At 43.0% G+C, this 16,615-nt stretch overlaps 2 protein-coding genes across 2 annotated transcripts; both read right to left on the bottom strand.

Moving 5' to 3' along the window:
* Window positions 1-107: 107 nt before the first annotated feature.
* Window positions 108-2,618, bottom strand: hwa (huluwa; the record flags this gene model as incomplete). Its single annotated transcript, XM_080047259.1, has 3 exons — window positions 108-274; window positions 730-928; window positions 2,010-2,618. 3 exons carry the CDS (start codon window positions 2,616-2,618, stop codon window positions 108-110), a joined length of 975 nt encoding a protein of 324 aa, XP_079903385.1.
* Window positions 2,619-3,921: 1,303 nt separating this feature from the next.
* LOC307264894 (dnaJ homolog subfamily B member 5) lies at window positions 3,922-7,219 on the bottom strand (the record flags this gene model as incomplete). The annotated part of the gene is made up of 4 exons (XM_080046439.1): window positions 3,922-4,155; window positions 5,180-5,724; window positions 6,228-6,486; window positions 7,112-7,219. The coding sequence occupies 4 exons, from the start codon at window positions 7,217-7,219 to the stop codon at window positions 3,922-3,924; spliced, it is 1,146 nt and encodes a 381-aa protein (XP_079902565.1).
* Window positions 7,220-16,615: the final 9,396 nt, after the last annotated feature.

Genomic DNA, 16,615 nt, shown 5'->3' on the forward strand with positions numbered 1-16,615 from the left:
ACATTCTTAAAATATTTAAACATTGACATTTAACATTGTTTAGATTAGATAAATAATACAAATAAATAAACATTAAAATGAATAATCGCACTGACAGTTGGGATGTGTCACACCCAGTACTGTTTAGCGTGCATTACAGGTCTGTGGTGTTTATGTTTGTGCACATAATTCTGTCTGACATAGCATGGGTCGTAATAATCCCACTCTAAATTCGAAGCCAGGACACCGTTGGACAGACCGTCACTGTCTGCAGACAGAATCCGCAGGGAGACACCTGAAAAGAAACCATGGGCATATTTAAGAAAATGATGTAAAGATCCCCTGTATGTTCCAAAGTAATTTAAAAATCCTCTGCTTTAAATAACAATCACTCATACTGTTGATGATGCAAAACATTTCTAGGCAAATATTGTAGTGAAAACTGCACTGAGCTACTAATGTACTTTGAAATATATAAGTGTCAATTCAAGATGACAAAATGTTGACATTTGAACTATATAGCTGTAATTAACTTTTTTCAGATTAACCAAAATATTATTTACATCTCACACAAAGATGAGGACTAACTTGCAATTAGTGCTCACTCATACATACACCAATCACAATTCGTTTTTTTAATTTAAAAATACACATTCTAACTTGACAATTGTGTGTTTGTCAGTTTTCTGCAGCCGTAACATGTTATTCACAGTGCAGATGAGGGAGACTGAAGCGTATAGGCCACTGTACCTGCACTGGCACCAAAGTCGCTGTCCAGTCCAGGACCCACTGCAGAGGTGTTCAGGCGGGACGTCTCCGAGGGCCGGCTGGTGTACTCACACTCCATCTCCTCTTTGTCAAACATGTGCACAGCAACATCTGGGTTCACATCGGTCAGCCACTCGTAAGTACTGCTCCGACGCACATGACCCACATGTTCTGTCTCCTGCTGTCACAACAAAGGGAAAAACACAAACACTACTTTAGGCACAAAGTTGACTGAAAACACACACTTTGAAAAGGCTTATTGAAGACATTGACTGATTGACACACACACACACACACACACACACACACACACACACACACACACACACACACACACACACACACACACACACACACACACACACACACACACACACACACACACACACACACACACACACACACACACACACACACACACACACACACACACACACACACACACACACACACACACACCTTTTCCCCCCCGAGGCCCTCTGACCTACAAGGGGCCTCAACAATTCCATCACAGTTAGTTGGTAATATGGGAATAAACGCCAGAGAAACAAACATTAAACTGACATAAGAAGGGCCTACGGGTGGGTCCTGTTTAAGTAGCTGATCTTAATGCCCCTTAACCTACGTTTAAGTACTTGCATTGCACTTAAATGGTGCATATAATCAACCCAAGGGAAACCAGGGTCCAGGTATTATTCAAGAATTTGGAAAGAGTTTGAACATGTTGGGAAATGTCTGTATTGGCATCACTGGCCAAATGCAATCATAACAAATATTTCTATTAAAGCTATAGTGTGTAACTTCTGTCACCCCAATGAGGAATTTCTGAGTAATTACAACAACACTGTTGGCACATGAGGTAAGCCTGTGGTGATAGCACATGGTTTTATAATTTGCTGTATGTCCAGATTTTTTCTTAGCAGTAGAATCAACAACTGAAGCATTTTGTTGGTTCTTCGGATTTATCTGAGCTCCTGCTAGTATCAGGGGGCGACACCAGATTGTAAACGCTGCCATACTGAGAAATACAGAGTTTTGTGGAGCTAAAGGCTTAATCGACTTTGTGTCAACTCGTTCGGGGATGGCTTGAATATAACAGACATTAATTTATATAAAAAGTGACGCACTGTAGCTTTAACCTTAAGGGTAGAACACTCTTTTGGCTATTTCCTGCAACGGTTTTTAAATGGGTATCCAATTAGTCAATAAGAAAAATAACATCACATTAGTTGGCCCTTTTGATATGGGATATTCCCACTCACCGTTGGAGAGTTTGGCGGAACTAGGTTCACTCTGCAGGTCTCGGCCTCTGAATCACTGGAGTGAGGCAGCAGAACCGGTGCGCTCTTACACCAACCCACTTTATGGGTCCGTGATCCGGAGGGCGGGTGGATTTCTCGGTAGGAACCGGCCGCTGAAGAGGTGGCCCGGATGCTGCTCGGCGGCGCCCTTGGGGACCCTGACCCGGTGGCACCATCAGGCCTCAGGAGCCGGATCCTGTGGTCCCTCTCCCAGGACGAGGCCCTGGAAGAGGTGACGGGTTGGTGATGGTGAGGCAGGGCGGGCTCCGAGAGAGACATGTAAGCTCTCCTCCCGTCCTGCAGCAAAGGGAAGGGCACATCGGACACCCTACCGACCCTCTGCAGGGCCAGGGTGGACTGCAGAAGCATCTCCTCCGTTGTGTTCTCTCGCGTCTGTCTGCTGCCGTTCTTCTTCTTTGACAGGATCAATAACTTGTAGCCCAGGAACAGGCAGTTGAGCAGGAGCAGAATGACCACACAGGGTATGAGCAAAAGGACCACTAAAGTCAGACTCGTCACGGGGTAACCGTCGGTCAGATTGGATGCTGTGGTCTGACTTATTTGCGACATTTCATCCCCAGAGGACATTAAGGGTGATTCATAGAGAAATTAGCTGAGGATCTCTCACTTGAGATTAGGCTATGCGTTTGTCTCTCAATGCACAGGTGGCTTTGGTGTGTCAATCAATGTGGGGCTACTTTGTGTTTGAAAGCGTTTTTTCTTTTTCATCCAAAATATCGGCCTGCCCCTCGAATGTAGACAGTCTCCAATTGGGAATACTTTGTCTTTTATCGCATTTGTCTTCATCACTACAGACTGTCAATGTTGTCAGTGTTAACGAAGCAGTAAAGGCTTGATCTGAGACGACAGCACGCACTCGGTTGGTAGTCGCATAGATTACAGATCAACAGGTGCGTCCTATTATGTGAAGGGGTGTCTCGCGTTGTCGTTGCAACAACCCACCGCTAGATGGCAGCAGGTGGCCAGAAACAGAAAGACTCTTGCATCTCTCCATCTACAGTTCTGCAGTGATGATATTCATGGCCTCCCCGTGTTAAGTTTTATATGGATCACTGCAGTGTCTGTCCGCGTGTGCTCTGGACTTTTGTAGTCCACTATACCACTACACCATCATGAAGAAGAGAACAAAGTCAAATTCAGTTTTTTATTTTTTTATTTTCTTTCATGCTCTCAGTCTCAATCATGTCTCTCTATCAGGTTATAATACATCAAGTTAGCATCATATGTATATATATACAAACATTTCAAATAATTCAATAGAACATTTGACTAGATAATCTCTCTTAGAGACAACATTGTTGCATTTTGTATACAAAGTAGATCTTCGTACACAAGTATATTTTGCTATTGTAATAAATCAATGCAAAAGATCCGTCATATGAACACCATATAACTATAACAAAGTTGTTTTGTCTACACATGTTTCTACTGTATCATGTTTAAGGAAGTCTATACAGACTTGAATAGCACACTGATATCCTGCGATGGGTTTGCAAGTATAACAGTACATAAGACCTTTTCACTCAAGAATAAGGCTTTTGAGTCAATGGATGCCCTCGGATACCAAAGACCCCATTCGTCACTTCTTCTGACCTCCCTTGCTCCAATGTAGCATCGCTAGTTGTCAGGCATCACCCCTAACACCTGCAGAAAGTCGTCTCTCTCTTCGCTGAACTACAACTCACTAAAGTGCCACTTGCCGTTTCCCAAACACAATAAGAAGTTGCGATTGGTTGTGATTATGATTAGCACCTTTTGGCAAGGCCGCGTCTGTGAATTGATAACAACACTACACACATGGTGAAGCTGTATGGATCAATCTCAGGTCATGAGATAAACAAGGCAGTGGGCCCTAGCACTGGCCCAGGCTGTGTTTGATGATCTCGCGGGACTGAGGTGGGATCCTGTCAGGGAAGAGCACCTGGAACTCCACCACCAAGTCGCCTCGCTGGCACGGGCTCTTGGCAAAGGGCAGACCTTCGCCCCTCAGCCGCCGGATAGCACCAGGTTTGATGACGTCGCTGCATGGTAGAGGCATCATCCGGTTGTCAAGTGTTGGAACGTTAACTGTGCAGCCGCAGAGAGCCTGGAAAAAACAAGGAAGAAAAGGGTTAGTTCTGTAGCCCTGTTGTCACATTTAGAACAGGTTTCATAAGGCTTTCTGTGTGGGCTGACTGGGGTAAAGACCACTTGGGAAAAGAAAATCATTTATATGCGTGGTTTTAGAAAAAGGGTCAAGTTACATAAAAGATAAATATGTGGCGTCTTTTTTTCTGAATGCATAATGGCTTGATGATGTGTTATGCAACAAACCGGTGTTACAGATTTGATAAACGCTGCTCTATTTTCTATCTTTGCGTGGGAGATATAAGTGCTTGTTTGACTGAAGTGAGCAATAGAAAGATGGAGGAGCTCTTTTGAAATGCCGTCTCTGTGACCGAGATCCTGCTAATCTGTGTGTGGGCTGGAAGAAGTGAGAGCCAGCGATGGAGCGAGGCCAAAAAAGCTGTGCTCTGTGCCGGCCTTTTAGCAGCAGATGAATCTGCAGTACACATAGTAGAGAGAGAGAGAGAGGGGGATTGAAGTGCGATTTTGTGGGGGCAGCAAGTGCAGAGGCTATATTTAGCTCTCACTCTGCAGGGGCCAATGAGGTAACAGAGGCGTTGGCAGGCGAATGCTGCTGCTGTTCTGTTTTGCGGGGGTCTGTCAGCCCATTGTAAGCAGGGGGCCCCTATAGCAGAACACCGTGTTCTATCCTAAGACTGCAATCAAAGATATCGCCCTCCCTGTGCTTGGCACTAATCACATTTTCTGGCTTATGTACCACTGATGCTGCTCACAAATCGATTTTCTCCGGCGTGTCAGAGAACGCATCACTCGGCGGTTATGTAAAAGATGTATTTAAGCCTTTTCTTTGAGTAGGCATATAAGGGGTTGGAACTATGACGTAGTATATCTACTAATAACCTATAATAACCATAATACTATGTTTCATAATAAATAATTCATTTGGTCTGGGATGTTCCCCCCCCCCCCTCCTGTGGTAGGCCAAACCCCTTTACCTTGATGAACCTTTAAGCCTGATTGTACAGTGAGTGTACCCGACTCACCTCTTTGAGTGTGATCTTGGCGGTGTAGACAAGGTTGGCGGCGTCCCTCTTGTACTGTGGATGCTCCTTGTCCCTGAGGATGAAGGTGACGTCTGCGGGGGCGCTAGCTGCCGTCTCGTCGCCCTCCCTGGGGAAGGTGATCTTGGTGCCGGCCTTCCAGCCTTTCTTCACCACCACGTTGAGCACCTTGTCCTCAGAGCGCAGGCCGCGGCCGTCAGAGCCCAGGCGGCTGCGAGCGATCTTCACGTGCTTGGTGCAGCCGTGCATCACCTCATCCAGGGTGACCAGCAGCTCGTGCACCACCTCGTCGCCCTGCGCCCGCCGCTGGCCCTTGCGTGGCCCGGCCTCGTGTGCGCCCACATGGCTGAAGGGGAAGCTCTTAAAGGGGTTGAACAGGTCCTCCTCGCCGTCGCAGTCTGGGCCGAAAAAGATGTCGAATTTGTCGGAGCCGTGGAAGAAGGAGGAGAAGGTGGCGTGAGGGTCACCGTGGAAATGGTTGCGGAAAGCGCCGCCTTGGCCCGTCACTGAGGTTCCGTTTTTAAGGCCTAAAAAAAAAGCACAGAAAACAAAAAGGAGTTAGGTTAAATTCAACCCAAATAACATACTTTTTCTTTTTACTATACTACATTCAGGCTGGTTTGCATGCTACAGAATGCAATTGGGAGTATTAGGACATCCGGTCATGTTTTTCTGACATACTAAATAGCATGGAAGTATTTGGATTGGAACGGAGGGTTTATCTGATGCTTCATTCTTATTAGATTATTGATGCTGCCTCCTCTACTTCTACACTGAGCACCAGCTGCTGAACTCGGAAGAGTCTTTCATTGCACCATTAATAAGTTATCCGCCCCACAGCTGTCTACGCTGCTGCACACGTTTAGCCGGTTTATTAGTAGTGGAAATGTTTCAGTCGTGATCTTCCCACTTGAACATCATCATTTAACCTTGATGATGACATGAATAGTTTATGCACCAGCCCCAATTAGCCAGATGGCGGTTCCTATTTGAACTATGTAACTCTCAGCAGTGACGTGCTGGCTCTCACCTTCTTCTCCAAACTGGTCGTATATGCTTCTCTTCTTGGGGTCGGTCAGGATCTCGTAGGCCTCGGCAATCTCTTTGAACCTGTCCTCTGCGTCGGCTTCGCTGTTCTTGTCCGGGTGGAACTTGAGGGCCATCTTCCTGTAAGCCTTCTTGATCTCATCTTCATTGGATTCGGGGGTGACACCCAGGATTTTGTAGAAGTCCTTGCCCATGGGTTTGATGGACAGACAGGGCGTGTCCGGCTCAGACTTGGTGCTCTCCTGTGAAAAAATATAGGAACAGTCAGGCATTAGACAATTTTCTTTGTAATATTTCCATTTTTTTTTTTTGCCTATGCCTTTAAATCTCAACAGTGCCAAAAGTTTAGGTGCAAAAAAGGCTGATGATAAATAATTTATAAGCACGCAAATATTCATTCCCTAGAGTGGTTTATATACCGGCTTCCTCCACACAAACTGATGCACAGTCTCTATTAATATGCATAAATTCAGCCTACAGCTAAAAAAACAAAAAAACACCCTTATCTCAATGCTGCCTTGCAACTTCAAATCCGTGAATTGTATAAGCTGATGCCCAATACAACATGGATGAGGAGTGGAAGGGAGAAAGCAGCGTGAGGGGAAAAGACTTTTCCCCCCAACAACCGAGATTCTCTACAGCGATTGGCTGAAAGCGTGTCAGCGACTTTTGCTTGTGAATGAACCCACCGCAACGACTGAACAGAGAGATGCCGGTACATTACTTATATAACGCGATGCCTTATATGGAAGCTATTCTAGCAGTGAAATCATTCTCTACTATAATATAAACAAGTGATGATATAATTAGCCTAGTAATTTAACAGACAAGAATATGAAAATCTTTTAAGTAAAAACTTGTACTTACCGCCGATGATGAGGAGCCTGAGCTGTCGCCTCTGTGCATAACTCGCACTTTGCACTTGACATTGACATTTTTGGCCTTAACACCGAACTGTGTCCAGATGAGAACCATGATAGTAAAGTTAGTTAGTTTGCTGTTTGGCCGGCGGTAGCCTACTACTTGTCGCTGTCCAGTCGCGGTGGTGCTGAAATCGCTTCAGAACGCTTGGTCTTGTCTGTGGCTCTCCTCGGCTCTGTCTCTGTTAAATACCGGCAGCGCCTTTACTATACGCTCAGCCACCCACGGAGCGTGACCGAGCTTTCCCCGGCTCCGCCCCCTTTCCTGACGCGCGGTAGGGGATGCCGGTGTCCTCATAGAAGCCATTGGTGCTCCGGCGATGATCACGCGGATGTTGCAGCCTCCATCTCCATCTCGAGACCTGCTTCCGGAGTTCTTGAAGGCAGAGCCGAGCAGACAGTCACGACACAGTACAGATAGTCTCTCTCTCTCTCTCTCTCTCTCTCTCTCTCTCTCTCTCTCTCTCCATCGACATTACAGAACAACCAGACAGCCATCTAAAACATCCCTCTTGCCAGACAGCTTCCAGACAGGCACTTGCTCGCTGATGGAGGCCCTGTCCTCGAATGACATTTTATGTAAGGCTATTTTTTTTCCTCCCCATTTCAACTTGAGCCCACGTGTTTAGAATAAGGCTATATATAACTTTGCAGAGAATTAAAACATACACCTTTCCTATTTGACTGGGGTTATGGAGCTGATTTATAGAAGGCTATTTTTAAGATATAATTCTGCAGTGATAGCTCTGTGGAAAATGTATTGTCACATACACAATTCTACACAGTACAACGTGTAGTGTGCCAAGTTTAAGTCAGACATGTGAAGGATCATTTTAGCTGATTGATCAAAAACATGAACTCATATATAGTTAAATGCAATTTAAATAAAAAGTACAGTAAAAGTATTCAGATCCTTTACTTAAACAAAATGAAATACATTCATGTAAAAAGACACAATTAGGAGTAAAAACCTTACATACAAAATCCTATAGTAAAAGCACAGAAGTCTTGTTAACAAAAGTATATTAAAAGGTAAAAATGGCCCCTGGGACTGATATGTCATCATAATATGAAAAATAACTTTACATAATCCAAAAGAAAATGTATTGTCGTTCACAGAAAAAAGGTCAATAAGCGTTACAGGGGCAGTAATCTTTTTAATTGTTCCTGCATCCATTAGATGGTTTTTGTAATGGCGTCCACCCCCGTGGTTCTGCTTAAAGTGCTACAGACAGTAAATGCCAACCGATGCAAATGAGCCACTTCATCAACCAACGGCAAGCAGCTGTGAAGGGAAATGGCAGATTCCAGTTATGTAAGTGAATGTGTTAATTATAAGAAAACAACGTGTGTTTTCTGGTAGGTGTTCGAATTATCTTTCTCCTGTGAAAGTTCCCCTAAAAAACATGTTTATTGATTGATTACTTTTTACACAGCCTGAATTGTGCATTTGGATGTGGAATGAGAAATTGCCAAAAACATAGCAAATGTGTTACCTGTTGGTATAGGCATCCCAGCTCCTGAAGAGCTAACCAAAATTCTGTTATTATGAAATATTTTACCTCACCCAATAACTGAACAGATTTTGTTGTGCTGAACATGCATTACATTAGATAACTAGTCATTACTGAAGAATACAGTAAAGGTGACTTTTGGCTATTACACCCTCTTATGGAGATTATGTTTAATTCCTACTGATTATGGCTGAATTAAAATTTTAGATTTTAGTTGCTTTTTCAGTTAAACGTGCAAAAAATAAGATGAAATGGAAAGATTAGAAGAACAAGACCCCCTCATGCCCTTCCAAGACAAGTAGACAACCCTCACTTTAGGAAACAATTCAAAACTCTCATACTTTCTTCCCCCACCTCCTACCCTGGTGAGACCATGTAGTCATCATTCTAGCCTCTTGAGACCAGCCATATCTCAAAGCTTATTAGTCGATCCATGTTGACATAAACGACCAAAAGAACCAAAAGTGGGGGGAGGGCCCAGTCTGACTGCAGGCTAGATTGACAACTCCATGAACCAATAAGGGCTGCCCTCCACTAACGTAAGGAGTCTGGCTCCTCCCTACAGAGTTGGCAGAAAGTCCAGACTGATCTCGGGGAGAAAAACAAATTGTGAGATCACGCTGGTTTCACCAGGCTACCCACCTCCCTCATAATTATTACTTTACAGTCCCTTACCAAGAATCTACTTTGTAAAGATGAGTGAAGTCTTTAGGGATAATCTATTCACGAGGGCTTGTGTGAATAAAACATGTACAAAAAAACTAATAAATCTAAAAATATCTTACAGACCCACACAATTGTCGCAACATGAGGACTGCAGTCTTTTTCAATGCTATGCAGCAATAATCTGCTTGAATGCCTTTTTTTTACTCTCATTGAAAAGGAGTCAGTATTGCTATTTAGAGATCATACTACAGGATTATGACACTGAGTCTACTCTGCAGCAGGCAGCGCACAGTGAGTGGGAAGTCAGAGTCACTGGGAGCGTACATACATGGCAATGCTTCCTCTGCTGTGAGGCTTCATGCATCCAATGGGGGATGGAGATTCCTGTGGATTCTCCTGTCGTATCACAGGAAATGGAAGACAAATTTGGTCGGAGGCAGATAGCAGCTCTTACATATACTCATACAGATCTAGCAGGACGGAGTGAATCAGAACAGCCTCTTACAACGCTGTCCACGGGAACAGCCTGACTGAGTGTTTGGCCTGTTTTTCACACGTTTGCATGTGTTTCTGTCTGTGTGTCTGTCTCTCTCTCTCCCTCTTTCTCTCTCTCACAGAAACACAGTTGCCTGTCAGGTACCAAGATAGATAATGCTAATTAAGGGACCCAAGCTGCACTGACACAGTTATTGTTAGGGTGGCGAGAAGGCGGACAGCTGAAAGGTAGTGTTCTTGTGGTGTTGTTTGGTGGTCTCACTTAGTCATTACTAGATGTATTCTACAGTAACTATTTTGAATAGCTGTGCGCTGTGTAGTGAGCACTATGTGTGAAAAGGCTTCTGAATCACAAAGCTGTAAGGAGCACACAGCACTGGCACGGGGGAAGTGACAGCAAGCTCATCACTCATCATCCCACTGACAACACTTGTCCTGTTCTTCAAATGTCACTGGATGAATCGCTGTTGTGTGGAAGGACATGGAAAAAACCCACTGACTTAAATCACTTTTATCTACAGGCCACGGTGGATGAGAAAAAATTATACTTGCAGCATTGAGGATAGTTTATTTTTTCTTTTTTTTTTGGAATGTCAAAGAATCTCAATTTGTTGGATTTTTCTAGAACAGACAGGGTAGAAATGGAAAATAATATTCATAAGTATGTTTTAACTCAGGGCGCACATTTAATTAATGTTTGTACAGTACAGAACGCACAAACTTAACAGCCTTATACAGTGAGTGTCCACTGGAAATGCACCTGTTGGAAGATGAAGTATAAGTACTTTAAAATAAAACACTTAATAATACATCGTCACCTCATCACTTGTTACTGTCGAAAGACCTGAGGCAGTGATGGATTATGCCATCTTGAGTATATGACTTCTTGTCATTGAAGGCCGCTGTTGCTTCTGTAAATTCTCTGAAATGGAGAGAGTGTTGCAATCTAGTGATATTACACACTGTACCTTTAAGTAGAAAAACTGTTTTCTTTAAGTAGGCATTAAAGGTTCAAATGCAGGGCAGAGAGAAAAAAAGGCACATTCAACATCCAAGAATAAATACATTCATAACAAGTCATATTTTATCACCCAGCAAGAAAATGTGATGTTCTCATTTTCAACTTGTTCCCCTTCCATCGTCTAGCACCTACTCCCCCGATGTACCGCAGCTCCCACGCATGTCTGGGAGCGTGACTGTCTGTAATGTGTAGCGCTGCCTCGACTAGAGCCCTGTCCCCCTCTGAGCAACAGATACACAGACAGGCAGATGGTGTGCACAGATTTACTGAATGTCAATATAATTTCAGACACAAGACACGGCACCAGACAGAGCTGTCTAGGTTAGATCAGCTGACATCTTGTGTAACTTCTTTTCAAACACAAAAAGAGGAGAAATGTTGTACTCTAAAAGATGGAGTGAGGACAGAAGAGGATGGATGATAGTAGAATGGAGAATTTTGGGAGAAAGGAGAAGAAGGAAAGGTAGATCAGCAAAAAGGGGGGTTTCTAAAAACATGCCAAAGGAAGGGAGAAGCACAGCAACAATCCTAAAGAGAAACGATAAGAGAAAAGAATAGGACAGATTGGAGTACATAAGGCAGAGATGGATAGTGCCTTGGCAGAAAATTGGGTGTTTCTGCTGGGGGAGCACTTTTATGAAATCTCCCCACAGCTCAGTGTCAGCACTGACGAAATGCTCTGCTGCATTTTAATTCACCCAACAGCAGCTGCTAAAATGGTGCTGCTGAGACTCCAGGAAGGACTGTTTATTGTTACACAAGAATACATTCAATTCAATATGTATTATTGTAACCAAATTTGGTACACAACTGCATTCAAATCTGCTCAGCATTGTCCTCAGTATCACAAGCTTCACAGGCAGCGACAGACAGTGGATCTATCTTAGGTTGAACAGTGCTGCCCTCTGCCGTGTAGACTAGCTGTATTGCATAAGAAAATATTTGCCATTGAAAAAACATTTCCCACTGCAATGCCGCCAGCCATTTTATATAACACATATTGTTACGCAAGCGAGGAAATTACCAGAACAGCACGTCACCATGATATAACTGCATTTGCAACAAGCCCCCATAGAGGTAAATGCTAAGACAAAAGAGCATCTCCTCTAATCATCATTACATTCACTGCGGCCCCCTCTCCACTTTGGCCCCCCTGAGCTTTCTTTCTCTAAGGCTCTTTAATTGTCTCCTGCAAAGTTTTCTCTAGGTTGGAGACAGACACTGGCAGTCTGCAGATGGTCGGACTCTCAGAGGAAATGAGGAGTCAGATGAGAGTGGACAGGCAGAAAAGGCCACGTGCAGGCCGGTAATGCAAGCTGAAAGGGGGTGTCGTAGGAGAGGAGAGCGTGACACAAGACATGAGCAACATCGGAGGTGTTTCAGGTGACGGTTATAGAGTTTGACTCGAGAAAGAAAGTTTCTCACCCATCACAGACTTCCAATTTGAGATAGGTGAAGTCAGGTATGCACACACAGAAAAGGTGCTGGGAAGAAACACATATTTTAATATTTTTTATGAAAAACATTTTCCGTGAAGCCACCTGAAGGAGGGTAATGATCGTGCGACTGGTTGATCTGACCACATATTAGAGTCGTTTGCTGGGTTTCCCATGTTATGACATAGAGGACACCTCCAATGCGAGTGCAGAATAGAGACAAGGCAGGGCCACTTTATTTATATAGCACAATTTAGACACAAGGCAATTCGCAGTGCTTTATATGGGCATACAAATGCCCGGTTATATTATATAGAGCACTGCTGTATTATCACAGCCCTGAGGAAATGTCTTTTTGAAGAGCTGCCAGTGCAAGTCCTACACCACACATCAAATAATAGCTCAGTGTTCCCCATGAAATTCCTTATTGAATTGAAAACAATTGGACAACTATCACATTTAAGAGTGGGCGAGCATACATCTATTATTTGAGAAAAAATTCCACTGTTTTCACCATAATGCCATGGTGCTAGGTCAAAAGACCAACAGCTCCCACTGTAGCCTCAGCACAGTCAGCAGAATTTATCCATATTTCTATGCAAATTTTTTTTTTAACACCAGACAGCGTGCCAGCAGCAGAGGCCAACATGGCATGGAAACAGTTGGTGAGGAAAGCAGCAGGGCCAGAAGGATGAGACCTCCTGTCCAAGGTCTGTCGCATGAAAGCTGGAAACAAAAAATACCTCCATTTACTAACATTCCAGTGACAATGATGACACATTTGGTATACTATGGTCATTCAGATTTTGTGGAGACTTTCAAAGAGCTAGTTCTCTAGGTCGTCCTCAGACGAGCCCTCCATCGTTGCTTCCAGTCATCCCGATTCTCCATACATCTGGCCAGTTCATTGGTTCTTTGCGCTCCTGCATCCTTCTTGAGTACATCCACGTATGTTAGTGTAGGACGTCCTCGAGAGTGGACTACTAACATTCCTGTTATACTTGAGAAATTGTGAGGCTTTCGATGGAGTCTTTAGGAGGGTGGTGACTGTCATTTGGCTTTGTATCAAATCTGAAATGGCAGAAACAGTCACTTACATTTGAATCCAAGCGCTGTGAATGTGCAGGGTGAATATTGGAAGGTCCCATGTACTGGCAACTGAGGACAAAACACTGAAAGACCTATAGGAATATTGTTGAAAAAACGAGTCAGCCAGAAACAGTAATTTATTCCATCTTATGGCGATGGCATTAGCTTGATAAGCTATCTGGCTATTTTTTTTTATCAATTCTGATATTACTGCCAGGAAAATCGACAGTTGCTGGCCAGAAATGAGAAGCAGCTTGGGTTTCTCTAAGCCTAAAAAATCTAATTACCATTGTGTCCGAAATTTCTGAGAATTTCAAGCTATAAATGTGCCACCATTATTAGTGCATATTGCATAAGTGCTATGCGATAATGGATCGACGGGCATAGCAACAGTAACTAAGGCTGGAAGGGTCAGTTATTTTCTAATGGGGAAACAGACACCTTGTGAACTTAAATGCTTCTAGATTTTCACTTCATGCTGTTGCCTTTGTCTCTATACTGTATACTGTATAACACTTTAGCAAATAACAGCAACCAGTACTAGTATGGTCACCAAGGTTCCATTGTAGCCATGAATACCTGCTGATACGGCCCCCTGAGGTGAATGTGACAGATGTAGGCATGAGTGCAAAACACAATGAAATGAGGAACACACTGTGAAAGTAGCACAGTGTGAAAGCCAAAGAAAATGCAGCCCTTAGAGAAAATAAGTGGTAGATACAGCGATAATGGCTTTGAGTGGGAACATGTTCTTTTTTTTTCTCTAAGAATAAGTCAAATAAGGATAAAAACATGCAATCAGACCTGTTATGTATCAGCATGATGGCGGAGACACTGGACACGAGGAGTAGCCAGCAGGCCAAGGGTTCTGCCCCGACAAACATGACCTGTGCCACATTCAAATTGACTACAATTGAACACTTAACCTATCACTTATTACTTTGAATAATTCATATATAACTGACATGTGATTTAGAAGATTAGACACATTACTGCATACTAAAATATCTCAACACCTATTGCATGGACAATTGATACATGTATTCATGGTGCCCAAAGGATGACTCTTAATAAGACTTTAGTGACCCTCCCACTTTTCCTCTCCTGCAGGTGCAAAGTTTTCAACATATCCAGTAAAAATCTCTCGCCATCTAAATGGACATTCATGATTTACAGAGAATGTATTGTAATCTGTGGTGTATGTGGTAGGTAGGGGATTTTAGGTAACTGACCACCAGAATTTACAAGAAGGTATGAGGCCATCTAGTGGAAAGCTTGAGGATGGCAGGTCTGGGGAGACAAAGGAGAGTACATGACCTGGGAGAGGTGAGCTCGGGCTGGAGACATGGGACAGAAGGCCGGGAATGTGAGAGTGTGGCTGACTGAGGCCTACTTTGAGTCACCATCGCCAAATCTTTATGATAATATTTAAATATATTCAATGGTGTATAAGCTTGATTATAATTATCCGAGCCTGTCATGGTCAGCTATAGGCATCCCCCCCTCCCCCTGCTGCTAAACATAAACTTACAGACAAATATAAAACGCCGCCCTGCACACAGACTAAATCAGTGTGAATATGATTCCCTTTGTTGCCCCAAGGCGGAAACATTTCCAACAGAGTGGAGCTAAAGTGGGAGCTAAATTCCAAACAGCAGTGCCAGATTGCCGCAGCATTTTCTCTTATTTATTTTTTATTTTTGTATTTTTATTGAAGCGAGGATCAAAGCAGATTTTTTTGCCTAAGATCTGCTTCCCACTGTTACCGTCAGCAGCCTCGGTCCCAGCCTCTCTGCTTGAAAGCCTGGGTGTGTTTATACGCCGCTCAGTGAGCAGTGAAACCTCTTGATCTCACAGCTCTGTCGGTATCACCTTCTTTTTCTTGTGTACCACAATACTTCTTAAGAAATCGACAAATGTGGAAGCTATAACGAACACCCTTGTGACTGAATGTGAGATAATAAAAAAAATAGAGCAATCTGTAACATCTCTTATGAGCTGTTATCTAACCCGTGCATGTGTCCAGAAGTAGATCAGACTGTGATCTTCAAACCATCATATTTTTACAGATGGCAAATCTGGTTGATCTTTGTTTTGTGTTTTTGTCCCTTGGGGAGTTATTTTTTCATCCCTCACAGTACTACTTCAGATGGCTGCTTGCCTGTCAAGCCTTGGTCACACTCATTTACTCTTGAATACCAACCAGGTGCAGGGTCGCTGTTTATTCAATCGCGTTAGGGTAAAAATAGCTTTCTGAGTGGTGGCAGAACCTTGTCTAAGTGTTTCTGCTTTTATGCAAATCGAGGTTTACGAAGTTCAGACAATCTACGGGTTTAACAGGGATTCTACAAAAAGCACATAAAACTGAAAAAAAATCATTTAACCAATAAATCTGTTCACCTGTTCATAACATTATGTTTATATCTGTTTATGTTTATAAACTTATTCATCTATATCGGTTCATACCACTTGTGTATACCTCCTCAAATTTCAGTATTTTATTTTACAGTAGTTTTTTATTCCACATTCTATCTTGTCTATATATCCTATATAGCCTAACACTTCATGTTGCATTTAAAAATGTTCTCACTACATATATTTGCACTATTGCTATTGCATGTACTGTATATCACATGGGAGCTGGAGATTTCAGAATTTCATTGCCTAAGACTGGGCAAGTATTTGTTGTCTAGCTATGTGACTTCTGATCAGTTTTGATTCATTTATTCATTAATAATCACTAAATAGAGTCAGGTGACACAACATTGGCCAAAATTGTGCTGTTACTGTCATTAATGTGTACTTAAATGTTGTGATCTTTGATTTTCGCAGTAGCACTTTTATCAAAATGAAGCCATCCAGCATCCAGCTATTCATTTAGAGGTGAGTCATCTAACTTTTTTTGATAAATATAATAACATTTAAATAAGCTACCACCGTTTCCACTAAGTTAACGAAGGGAACACTTATTTGTTATAAAACAGACAAACTCGATATAAAAAAATATGCATGATGTTACATGTAGCCTCTTCTTGTGTATACTCAAAGCACTTTGAGTGGCCTTGTGTCTGAATTGTGCTATATAAATAAACTTGCCTTGCCTATATCAAGCCTAAAAAGTGCTCATCAGCACCTCTTGTCTAGGACCCCTGCTTCGAGCAAACGACCAAAGCCTCTCTATTCATCCCAGCAGTTAATTAGGGAGAAGAATGTTCTTTTTAGGAAAGTAT

Source organism: Ammodytes marinus, assembly GCF_949987685.1.
Source record: "Ammodytes marinus genome assembly, chromosome: 18".
NCBI classification, from domain to species: Eukaryota; Metazoa; Chordata; class Actinopteri; order Uranoscopiformes; family Ammodytidae; genus Ammodytes; species Ammodytes marinus.